The 13,492-nt window shown below is 36.5% G+C and overlaps 1 protein-coding gene across 1 annotated transcript in view; it reads right to left on the reverse strand.

The window, feature by feature from the left end:
• Window positions 1-4,745: 4,745 nt before the first annotated feature.
• Window positions 4,746-13,492, reverse strand: part of LOC127528868 (uncharacterized) — a 335,224-nt gene continuing 326,477 nt past the window's right edge. Inside the window, exon 4 of the mRNA XM_051930191.1 lies at window positions 4,746-5,803. Coding sequence (XP_051786151.1) covers window positions 5,575-5,803 — 229 coding nt within the window. The 3' untranslated portion in view covers window positions 4,746-5,574. The remainder of the gene's footprint in view (window positions 5,804-13,492) is intronic.

The following is a 13,492-nucleotide window of genomic DNA, read 5'->3' on the forward strand; positions in this document are numbered from 1 at the left end:
CTGCAAAAAAAACTTATTTCATTCTTGTGTACTTGCAATCTCATTTTTTGTCCATGACCCACAGTTTATGACCGTGGGTGAGGACAGGGATATGGATCGACTGGTAGACAGAGACTTTTCTCTTTAGACTTAACTCCCACTTAATAACCAAGGACAAAGTATAATCCCCACCATTCCAATTGTTGATCTCACAGTCGCTTTACTGTCATTCATAAACAAGATCCTGAGATACTTGAACTCCTCGACTATCATTTGCAATGAGACACATTTTAGAGGTGAATAGAATTGTGCAGTTTGACTAGCTACAGAAATGGACACCATGGTAAAAAAATACTAATAAATAAAAACATAAAAAATAACAGGATTACTAATTTTACTTTATAGTAATAAATCAGGCATGAGGTCTTGTAGACAATCACACAAATATAACAAAGGCAAAAATACACAGGAGGTGCAAAATCCAAAAGAACAAAAACTCCCAAAACCCAAAAACCTGAACATGTGAGGGAAAACTGAGCAGAATCATTGATAACTTTGAGAATAATAGGAAGCACAATGTTATACAGTATCTACTAAACAAGGACTTGCCGTGCTTAAATACCTTGTACTCAATTGCATCTTGCAGATTTTGTGATTGCAATTTAATTAAATAAGGCAGCAAACAGGTATGGTTAAGTCCTAGTTCATAATTACATAGTGTGGGATATGGCTGGCCAATCATCCCGGCCAATACCCCCAGGCCGCTAGATGGAGCCTTCCTTGCAATGTGGAGATGCCCCGAATTCCAGCAGGGCATCATGGACTATGGAGTTTTAATACACAGTCCAGCTGGATAACGTCGGGTCCACCAGGGGACGCTGCAGGGAGACATAGACACGTTTATTTTCCATACAGCCTGGAAGTAAATCCCAGTCACATGGTTGGAAGAAATAAAGTGCTTCCAGGCTGATGAAGAAAAGGAGTTTTCGTTTGACCCGGAAGTGCTGGGTAATCACATGGACTGAGGGCTTAGAAGCACTTCCGGGTCAAGGACTATAAAGGACTCTGGGAAATCCCAGACAAACGAGCTGAGCTGGGTGAAAGGGTGGCAACGTGTCTGGGAGTGGAGGATTGTTTATTGTGTATTTGTTTATTGGAATAGTGGAGTGGAGGGTTGTTTTGTGCACATATTTATATTAATAAAGTCAACATTTGGACTTTTACCTGGTGTCTGACGTATTGTCCGAGGGTTCAAGGGAGCAAGAGCGCCCCCTATCTGTTACAATAGATACATTTTAAGATGCACATTTTGTTTAATTTGTTTTGGTCCTCAATCTCAAAATACATCATGAAGCAGTATGGATTGGGAAAACAAATTTTTGAAATTACTGATGTATTATTGTCATGTGATCAGGCATTAACTTCAGTTTGTTCTGATAGTTCCATATATGATCTCATCTTTACTGTCAGGACTGGCTTTTCTCCACATTCTCTCACTTATCTCTATGGGTATTGCGCCTTAAAACACTGGAGTATTTCACTGTATTTATTTTAGCAGGACTTTCAATCTATTTTTCCAAGGCTTTGGCAATGTTATACTTTCTTGTAACCTTTAAAAGTAGCTGTACTTTATCATCAAAAACAGTCATATTTTTCCTTGCTCTTTGGCATTTTGATTTACTTCAGGTTTGCTCCGTAAAATGGTATGCTTGGCTGATGAACTGCACATGGCCAGTAAGCAAGATTTACACATTTTTGTCATTTCAATGTAGATGACAAACTTAAATGATAGTGTGGACAGAAAACATTTAAAATAAAAATAATGTTTTCATATTTACAGGATCTGTGTGTTAATGTGGACTAAGCCTGATGTAAAATGAGGTGTGAGAGATGGGATTCAACACCAGTGGAGCTCATCACCTACCGTACCTACTAATCTAAAATATGATATGTACTTTACTTTAACATCCAAATAAAACAATTAATCTACATAAAAGCTATTTTATAGTCATAAAGAAAAGTCACAACACATTAAGAAACCAAGTATAAGTATTAGACTAAGTAAATATTACAATATTTTATTTTGTGCAAAGCCAAGAGCAGCAAGGAGATTAAAAATAAACAAAAAAGCTTATGAAAAACAACATTTTCAACACAGACAAAACTGTTGGGATTCAACAATACAGGGTGTGTGTTTTTATTTTTGTTTAATTTTTCTTTAAATATTCATGATACGACAGTTTCTACTAATTTGATGCCGCAAGCGGCTAGGCATATAGGTCGTCATGATAGCCATCATATATATATATATATATTTTTGTTCTTTATTTCGCCTTATACAATTTCTTGTATTAGGAATTTGTTAGTTTTCGCATACACCTTGGGGTCAGAGTGCAGGGTCAGCCATTGTACAGCACCCCTGGAGCAATTACAGGTTAAGGGTCTTGCTAAAGGTCCCAGCAGAGTAGGATCTCTTTTGGCAGTGACGGGGATTCGAACCGGCAACCTTCGGGATACCAGCGCAGATCCTTAGCCTCAGAGCCACCATGGTTAAGCTTTATGTTAAAAGTATAATGATATAATAATTTTTCTGTCAGTTTTCTGCCTTAATAAAAGAATAAATGTCGGTGTGTCTGTCTGTGTGTCCTTTCAGTTGCTATGTCTCTGTCATTCTAATCACAAATACAGTAGTAACACTGTTTTTACGAATGCTGTGCCAAATGGCATATAACAGATATATATATATATATATATATATAAATATATATATATATTTATATATATATATATATATATATATATATATATATATTTATTTCAGGGTGCACTGCAAACATTACCACTGTGGACTACGTTGATTACTTAGATTTCAACCTGCCTTAGATGTGTATCACATCCAGTATTTTTTATAATTATGCTTGTTTATTTTATTTCACCATTTTCTTCCTTGCAGGTTCCCCCATTTTGATGTCCATATTGTTGTAAGCAATGAATTTCTGTTACATGATGTCCACAAGTGGCGTGCCGTGACATTATTACCAGGGGGATATTTAAGATGTCAGTGCACTACTCGTGGCCTTGAAGATTTTAAATTGCATTTCTGGTGAAAAGTAACTTATTTTGAGGCTTGTAGACAGCACTTTCTGCACTTTCTCAGCCTTGACTTTTGGTTAATATTTTTGGCTTTGATGCTTTGTTGCATTTGGTGCTTTCAGGATTTGACCACTCCCAATTTTAAAAACTGCACTTTATGTGTCTATTTTGTAATTCTTCTAATCTTCACGTAACCTTTTGCAACACTGTAGTATAATTGGATTTTCTGATTTTGTTTATATAAAAGGAAGATTGTGATAAACTCCAGTTCTTCACCGTAATATTTCATAGTAAAAAGTTCAGGCTTTGACCCATTGTTTAAGAACCTCAAGTTTTGTTTTGTCTGATAAATTTGATATCTGAATTCTCATTCTTAGTGTTTTGATCAATTCTTACATCTGATTTGTCTCATTTGATTGCCCCTAAAATCTGTGATGCTTTGATATATTCACTATAAATTCAATCTGTGTATGAAAATTCTGACAGTAAAGAAACAAACATCTCAGAAATCCCAAATTCCACAACGAAAATACAAAAGTAAGGACAAAAAGCAGACACAAAGCACTGCTAGCAATTAGCAGGAATGTTGGGGTGAACACTGCTGCAAACTAACAGACAACAAGGTTACATGATCAAAGAAAGGAAAATGAAAAAATGTTTATATTCTTAAATCGGCGGTGCTTCTCCAAGGGGGAATATCCCTCGATGAGTGGAAATTCACTAAGGGAACCTCTACCAACACTCTCCCCCCCACTCTGATGATCATCATAGGTCTTGAAGACACTAAGAAGGGTAAGATTGGACTATGACAAGTTTAAGGAACCCTGCTATAAAGCATTGAGCTAATAGTGAAAAATAGCCTTAAATTAACTGATGTATACAACCTTATGTGAGTGTGCGCAAATAAACTGAATACAGTGAAGGTCTTAGAGCTAGTCATTCTGACATAATACATTAAATGTAATCTTGCAAAGTGTCTTTTATGAAAATGCTTTTCTCATGCCAAATCCGTTTTTGTCTTTTAAGGTTAGAAATAAGAGCATGCCTAACCAGAGGCGGCTTCTCTGCTTCAGAGATAAAACAGACACCAGATGTTTGTCCCGCAAGGACGTCTGCTGAGAGAGGAAAGCCAAGTCAAGATACAGACAGAGAAAAAGGGAGGGTCCGGAATGTTCAATGTTTGTAGTGACAATGGACCTCCAAAATCCACAGCGCCTCAGTTTACACGAAATATAAGCCTCTGGGTTAGGTGAGGCATTCCAGAGCACCCATGGGGGCTCACATACTGTAATTTCCCCCAATTCTCAAAGCATACACACATTAATCTCAGGTTTTTGTTTTTGTGTAGAGTTTCCCCCCACTGTTAATGAGGTCAGGCATTATCATGGTGAAGGGCCAGAAGCTTCCCTTGAATCTATGAATCTAGATTGTTTGTCACCTTAAGGATCTGAATGTATTGTCCCTGGCTGCAAACATCAAGGACAAGTAAGAAAATAGGACACATTTATACAGGATTGACAAAAAATTCTGACAGCATAAAAGACCCTGATTTTCTGATTCATTACTGATGGATGTTTACCTGGTATGGTAGGATATGCCTTTTGGTTATGATTGTCTAATCACAGCAGTCTCTGTGGGTCATTTCTGTTCACATCCGTGGTAGTTATCAGAGTCTAATCACTAACAAGGAGTTTACTCTTCATTTATTACCAAAATCTTGCTATCCTATGGTTGTCAAGTGATAGATTTTGGCAAGAAATGATACATGTTGGCAAGAAACACAAGAAGATGTTCTGCAGAGAAGAGGAGTAGCCACAGTCAGGGATGAAAAAGACACCTGACAATACTCATGTCAAGTTACAGACTGTACCTGAATGTAAAAAAGTGGATTTTTATTTTGATTACTAAGTTCTTTCTAAGCAGTAGGGATCATTAATTCATTTTTGCTACCTACTTAACCAATTCACATCCCGCAGTATGTCAGCAGAAAGCATTAGCCTAATCAGAGACTGCTATTGTAAACTTAATGTATAATTCATTATTGAAAAGATTTACATTTTTGTTAAATTGTATGAAATGCCAAACAAAGTATATTATAGTCTAAGTTTTGGAGCATCTCATTTTTTCATTGAAATGACAGTCACGGAAATTGTTACTTTACAGAATGGACACACTTGCTCAGTTTTCAGAGCATTATTTTATAAGTACTACAAAAGTCGGTTGTAGATGATCAGATCAAGGATAGATGACTTGTGAAGAGCAATGTTGCATTGTTTGAGCTTCTTCAACAGCTCCTAAAAATCCTTTAAGCAGCTGCAGCAGCAACTAATGCAGCTTTACAGAGAGAAAAATGCTAAAAACCTAGAACAGCTTTGAAATGAAAAGTGAGCAACCATATATATGTGAGCTGACTTAAGTAGATTTTATACAATAATAAATTACTGGTGAGAAGGTAGCACATGCTGAATGTATGACCCAACTGTAGCATCAATACTTTAGATCTTATTTTACCTGATGTTCTTTAAAGTTCTCTTCCATGAAGTCGTAACCCAACTGAGCATAGAAATTGTTTCCAAAACTGTACACTTGTCCTCCTTTTGTCCAGATAAAAGTATGTCGTCCACCACAAGCCAGCCCAGTAATTTCTTTACCAGTAGTGTCATTATTTATACTTGGTGGCAAAAACACTTCTGTTGGATCACATTTCATGCCCCTTTCTCCGTTTCCAAGTCTGTAATAAAAAACACATTATTGCAGTATAAGGGTATTTCATGATGTGTCACACACAATTGATTTGCTTCAAAGAATTCCATTGGATGCATGTAATGTTCTATAGCCAGCAAAACCTGTGAATACTGAAGAGTTCAATCTAAAGATAATAAGGCTTTAATTTTTTGGAAGGGGATATAACAGTTTTTGGAAAAGTCATCTACTCTTAGGAAATGTGTACTGCATTTTGTCATGTAAATAGGGAGAAGCATACTGAAGTACTGTATGTTATATTTACTTGAATTGCGTTTGTGCTTTTGAATGCTTTTGAAATAGTCAAGCTTTATAAAAATTGTGACAAACATATAATGAAGAAAAGAATTTCTTATACAAATGGAGCCACAAATCTAAACTGTTGTCAAGTACATTTTTAGGCTGTCCAGGATTTCACATCAGATCTCCAGTGACATAATATTGAGCACTACCCACCAATTACGCTTTTCGTGAACAGTGAAAATATACTGTGTTCATTAACTGACTTGTGCAATAAATAAACTGAGTATTGAGTGTGGCCTGTGAGAAAGTTGGCTGCTTCCTAACACCTGAAACTGCTGGGGTAATAAAGGATGGTATCTGTTTTTCAATAATAAAATTTTTAAAAATATTTTTAATAATACTAAACTGATTCTTTAATTTATGTCATATTATTATAACCATTCTTATTGTATCTTAGAATTTCACATTAAAACATCTAAAATATTTGCCTCAAAATAATTATTACATTCAAATCATGTGATAGATAGATAGATAGATAGATAGATAGATAGATAGATAGATAGATAGATAGATAGATAGATAGATAGATAGATAGATAGATAGATAGATAGATAGATAGATAGATAGAGTGATCCCTCCTCCATCGTGGGGGTTGCATTCCAGAGCCCCCCGCGAAAGGTGAAAATCCGCGAAGTAAAAACCATATGTTTATATGGTTATTTTTATATTGTCATGCTTGGTTCACAGATTTGCACAGAAACACAGGAGGTTGTAGAGAGACAGGAACGTTATTCAAACACTGCAAACAAACATTTGTCTCTTTTTCAAAAGTTTAAACATGCTCCATGACAAGACAGAGATGACAGTTCCATCTCACAATTAAAAGAATGCAAACATATCTTCCTCTTCAAAGGAGTGCGCATCAGGAGCAGAGAATGTCAGAGAGAGAGAGAGAAAAGCAAACAATCAAAAATCAATAGGTGCTGTTTGGGCTTTTAAGTATCCGAAGCACCGTGCGGGAAGCATATCGCGCAAAAAAACAGCCACAAGTAAGCCCAGCAAGGATGGGAGCAATGTGAAGGTAGTCTTTCAGTGTTTTTTGAGGAGTGTCCGTATCCTCTAGGGGTGCGAACAGCCCCCCTGCTCACAATATATTTGAGGAGTTATATTTAATATGTAATACGTGCTCTGATTGTGTAGCTTCTCAGCCATCTGCCAATAGCGTCCCTTGTATGAAATCAACTGGGCAAACCAACTGAGGAAGCATGTACCAGAAATTAAAAGACCCATTGTCCACTGAAACCCACGAACCAGCAAAAAATCTGCGATATATATTTAAATATGCTTACATATAAAATCCACGATAGAGTGAAGCCGCGAAAGTCGAAGCGCGATATAGCGAGGGATTACTGTAGATAGATAGATCTTAATTAAACCACACGGAGGAATTATAATATTGGATTGAAAAAAAAGAATTATATCACTTGTGTAACACTGTTGCAGAAGTCACATATATGAATTTGCAAAGTGCAGATATCTGCAAAAATAAGATACGACCCTCCACATTGGTGAACTAGAATAAGGGATTCTATGAAATGTATGGATAATTAATAAATCAATAAACAAATATACAATATCTCACTATTAATTAGCATATTTATGAAGCACACTAAATTCCTCTAAATTAAATATGAAAATGTACTTTAATACTAAAATCAGGCTTTGAGTACAGCTGTGTAAGACATCTGCACACATCCACATACAGAAAGGTTTATCAGCATTCAAAATATTCCTTACCTCTGCTGAACAATATGAACTACAACAAGTGTGACCAGTGACTTTATGTTAATGCTATTCTGTAGATCTGAAATGTACAGTTGTCAGTGTACAGACCAGCCACTCTATTTAGTATATTTTTAATCATAATATACTTAGAATGTGGCTGGTTATGACTCCATGGAGACCCGTTTTAACTGAGTCAGCCTAAATATCTCCTCCTCTTCTCCCTTGGCAAGATTCAATTGAGGTGAAACCTATTATCTAACGCGAAGACGTTTCTATTTTACCATTGTGATTCATCAAGAGATGTTCCACAACCAGGATTCTCTGTTACTAGAGTGCAGTTTTAGTACTCTGGGGGAATTTTAAATCTACAGACATGCCACAAGTATATGGAACAATTCAAATGAAAAGTGAATATCTAAATGTAAGTTATGCCAAAAGAGAACTGTTAATTTGCCTGAAAAATACCAGACTATAAAAACATTGTCTTTTATTAATTATTAGTAGCTAAATTCTATCTTTTCAAATTCAGGGTTTTCCCAAAACCTTTTCCCTGGTTGCCAGTCATACTATATAGTGTACCACCATTCACCATAAGCACTACTTTAAAATATCAAGTGTTCTTATTCAATCAGACGTTTGCCAAATGTTTTGCAAGTTTTTCTCTTGAAAAGAATGCCTTTGCATGTTGTATTTCTGCTCTCAAATTAAATAAAAAAAAAAACCTTTTCAAGCATCAGTAATATTTTCCAGTGTCCCTCTGGTATCAGTTTACATCAGTTCAGTTAGGCCTTAATTCTTTAATATTTACATCAATTGTCAAAATGCAATTCAAACATTTATTAACTTGGTTCAAAACATTTTTTTTTCAAATCTACACGAGTCAGACCTGCACATGTCTTAGTGGTAAATGCTGCTGTCTCAGAGCTCCAGGACACTGGATTTGAATCCCAACACACTCACAGTCTGCATATTCTCCTGGTTTCTTTGTAGGTTTTCAACAGCTACTCCTAAATACATGCAGTTGACGTACTAAGCAAGTCTAGCATATATGACAATGTGTGTGTTTCATTAGTGCAATGTACAAGATTTATTCCTACCTTATTGTCAACTTCCCACAGCCTTGTGTGTTGAAATTTGGCATATTCATATTCCTGATCAGTAATGTTATATTAAAATAATAAAACACATTTAATTCATAAACTGACCGTTTTGTATATACATATAATTAAAAAGGTGGTAATGCAGTCTAGTTGAGTCTTTCAGCCAAATGTATTCAATTTCGAGGGCCAAGTGGCCTAACCTGGACACTTTTGGGATGTTGGGCAATCAGATAAAAATGTATGCAGGCACAGGGAGACTGTGCAGATTACACAGTGAGGCCACATGGGAAAGCAAACCCAAGCTTGATGTTTTTAATATTGTTGGACCATGCTGTCCACCCATGATTAAAAATTGATATTATAAAAAAGTATTGTCTTGTTTGTTCTGTACATTTTCCTTCCTCCTGGCACATTGATAACTCAGTAATTCCACATAATGTTCTCAAACCATCTTATTCTAATTAAGGGTTGTGGCGGGGCTATAGCCTGTTCCAGCAGGGCTGGGTACATAATAGAAAACCATCCTGGATGAATCACCATTCCATTTAAGGTCTGCATCCACATCTAGATGATTTCAGTTATCAAATAACTTAACGCTTGTGTTTGAGAATGTGAGCGTGAAATCTGTGTAAACAGGGGGAGAATGTACTGTATATACTCTACTCATAATTCAAACCTGAGAGACTGGACCCATCATGCAGCAGTATTAACCACTGTGCTCCCTATTCCTACACAATGTATAGTCTAAAAAAATGCAGATAATGAATACTTGTCTACTTTCTTATGCTAGTTTATTTAGCCATTTTTTGCAGCTGTGACTGATTGTACTGCAGGCAAATAATTACTATTTAAATATTTATACTAGCAAGCTGTTAAATAACATTGCATGCATTTTAACATCCACAGAAAAATACTGCTCTACATGTACTGTTTACTCTGTAATTATTTTAGCAACATAACACGCTTAACCGAATACTGGGTCACAGCAAGCTTAATTTCTGTGAACTCTGTCAAACTTGTAACTCTATGCATGTCAAATGTGTGAAGACCCTGCCATCACCCTTTCCTCCACCATTCATTTCACTTCACATACTGTACACGTTTATCGGAGACACTGTATGGCTTTAGGATTTGAATCTGCAAGTTCCTGATTGCATGTGCTCTTCCTACACATAATGTGATTGTGCCTTTTCCAAGTAAATCACAGAAAAGTATAAAAATCTTAGCTTTGGCAGAAGTAACTTCTTAACTGTGCCTTAGTTAAAGTTATTTTAGAAACAGAAATTCCAACATTGGACTTTTTTTTGTTTATTCTCATTTATGTAACACTTTAGAAATGTTTATAGTATAGCCTTGGTTTGAAATTTTTTAATTGAATGTGTATTGCAATTCTACCTCAGAGAATACAGATTAATTGCCTAGTTACATTTTGAATACTACCGTAATTTAACAATAGATGTTTTAATTTTTTTAATGAATATCTGAAATTCAATAAATAAAATGTATTGTTTGTGAAGTTTATGGACATTGTTTCAAAGCTACATTAAGGTCTAGCAAATGATATTATTAGGTTTATGGTGACGTGGCACCTTCATTTGAAAGTTCTGTGGTTAACAGGATTGAAATAATTTTCTTTTCTTATAGAATAATGTGAACAAAACTGGTTAAGGAACTAATTATCCTGATAAGCTTGTTGGGAGACAAAGCCACACTCAACACAATTTTGGAGAGTTAATTATTGCCAAGATGCTCACTAACAGATCCATCTAAACAGTCTTTTCTAACAGCAATAAATAGGTAACTTGTTGAAGACTCTGATGCAAAATAGAAGCCATTATTGGGTGGAATGCCTGTCCATTGCAAAGCCCTCATATACCCAACCATGGAGCTAATGTAGAATCCTTAGTCACTCCAGCACTGGCAGGTGGAGTATGAAGAGAGAAGAATAGCCAAGGAAAAAACCATTTAGACACAAGGAGAACATACTGTATGAAAAATCACAAACAGCAAATGCTGGATACATGATGCTGTGGTATAGTGGGTCTGCAGCTAAGCAACAGTGGTCAGTTTTTAAGCTAATAATTAATAGCCGGCTCAGTCTCCATGGGTGTGCATGCGCTCATGGCTTTGGGTGGTTGTTGGGGTGATTGAGATGGAGTATGCCTGCATATAAGAGTGTGTTCGGTCTTAATTGCTTCATTGGCTTTCCACAGTTTACAATCGAGGCACTGCGCCCACGGAGGATGATAAAAAGGGAGCAGCCACAGCAGAAAAGGAGAGAAATGAAAGTGAAAGGAAGAACAGAATGGAGGTTAAAGGAAGACACAGGCAGGAAGACAGGAGAGAGACAGCTGATGCAAGAGCGAGAGAGAAGGCAGGCAGCCAGCAAGGAGTGTCCCTTGGGGAGTGTGTGGCCGGCGCTCAGGGGCTGGGGAAGGCTACTCCAGTTGCGCAATCTTGATGCTAGAGTAAGCCGTTAGAGGGACTTGACGCGTATGTCTGGGAAGGCAGTGAGAGTTCGGGAGGCTCAGACAGGAAGCCCTGTCGGTGCCATGGATGGCCACAGGGACCCGAGCCTTCTCAAGTTGAGGTCTGAATTGGGAGTCATAGGACAGGAGGGACCCGGACCTGTTGTAGTAGCTGGATGGCTGTGTCTGTCGGATAGCTGTCTCTGTTGTGAGGCCTCGCAGCAGAGGTAAGCAGATTAGATGTTATTTTGAAAGGGCTGGACCAGGGACTCCATTTTAAAACGACAGTTTAAATGCTTTGGGAGTTTTTAACCTCAATTTTAAGGATTTATTTATTGGATTTGTTTTTAACTTCCACACAGACACTGTTTATTTCTATGGATTATTTATTTATTGAAAGAAGAAGCACTGCACTATTTATTTGGACACTGATTGTTTGGATTGTTTTAATAAAAGCACTATTTCACCTTTGCATCTACCCCTTACTATGTGTAAGTGTCTTCATTTGCCCAGCTCATCCCTTTGTTATGTTATCGGCGGTGGCAGGTTCAAGAGGCTCCTGGAATGGTCTGGTAGCATGGAGGTAACCTGCACCATCACAGAGGAACCAGTGCTAATCACTGTGTAAAGCATTGGAATTACTCCTTCCAAAAAATACCAAAAAATGTTAATTGAGAACAGGCAAATCTCCCCATTTACTTTCATTTAACGCTTGTAATGTAACTAAACATTCAAATGATTAAAATAAAAGAAATTATTAACATATATCTAAGTAGGGGAACTAAGAAACAAAATCAGAAAACACAAAAGAGAATATCTTAAACTAGTGCTCCCAAATACGAGTATACTAAGAAATATACTGCACAAATAAATAACAGACATAACAAAATTAACCAAAAGGGAAATGCTGAAAGAGAATAACACAAAGACACAAGAACCAACTAAATAAGACAGAACAGGTATTCAAATATCACAAGCCACACTCCAAAAAATGTATTCAGAACTAAATTTTCTAAGTACAAGGAAACCTAATGAGAAAAAATCTTAAAGTAAGGGGAGAGCCACTGCATAGCTGGAAGAGCATGTTAATGTCTCAAATATTACTAGTACTGCAGCAGTTTATTTTATAGGCCTCAAGTTACTTCCTTAGTAATGGCAATTAAAACAAGTCCTACATAGTTGGTGCAGTGGTAGCACTTCTAATTTGCAGTAAGGAGCTTGTGGGTTCACTTCCTGGGTCCTCCCTGTGTGGCAAATAATTTGAGTAGTGAGAAAAGTGCTGTATAAATGTATAGAATTATTACTATTATTATTAGTAAGGAAAGCTACCGCTCCAGCAATTAATGATTATCAAATGATGGACACCTAAGAACATAACTGTAATTAGAGGCCCCGTCCTCTACTAGTTCAATTCTAATTTCAAAAGGTAAAGGAATGCTAATAAAAATAATGGATAAGAAAAGGAAGGGAGGCAAGGGCATGGGTATGAGGTGCCAGAAGAATTCTAACAAAAATAATTCATATGATATTATTATGTTATGATCAGTATTATTCTGTTGTAGTGCGATTCTATCATATCACACCACTTTTGCCTTCCAGTTGTGTTTAGAGCTGATTTTAAAATTGTCTCCATATATGAAAAGCTTGCTAATAATATCTATGTATGTTGGAGACACATATTGTGATGTCAATAACAAACAAAAGGGTTAGGCTTAGGGTTAGGGCCTTGATCTGTGGAGTGCCCAACTGTGGAATTGAAATAACTACTAACATTAGAAGAGTGCCAGTGGTCTCAGAATTTAATTTTAAAATTTTAATTTTAAAGAATCATTATTTAGAGTATGTACTAAGGCTATTGATATTGCTTTTTTAATTGTGGTAATTGTTTCAAATGCTCATTATTGAGGCTATGTTCACACCACAGTTAAAAGTGAAGCAATCCTGGCTTTTTCACTAATATGAAAAACATTTATAAATAAGGAGATAAAAAAGAAACTGAAAGAAAAAAAGCAGCTGTATAAGGCGCACAAATCTTGTAACTCCAAGGGTCCAAGGGTAACCACAGAGCGTATAAGAGCACGA

The sequence above is a fragment of the Erpetoichthys calabaricus genome, chromosome 7 (genome assembly GCF_900747795.2).
Source record: "Erpetoichthys calabaricus chromosome 7, fErpCal1.3, whole genome shotgun sequence".
Lineage (NCBI taxonomy): Eukaryota > Metazoa > Chordata > Cladistia > Polypteriformes > Polypteridae > Erpetoichthys > Erpetoichthys calabaricus.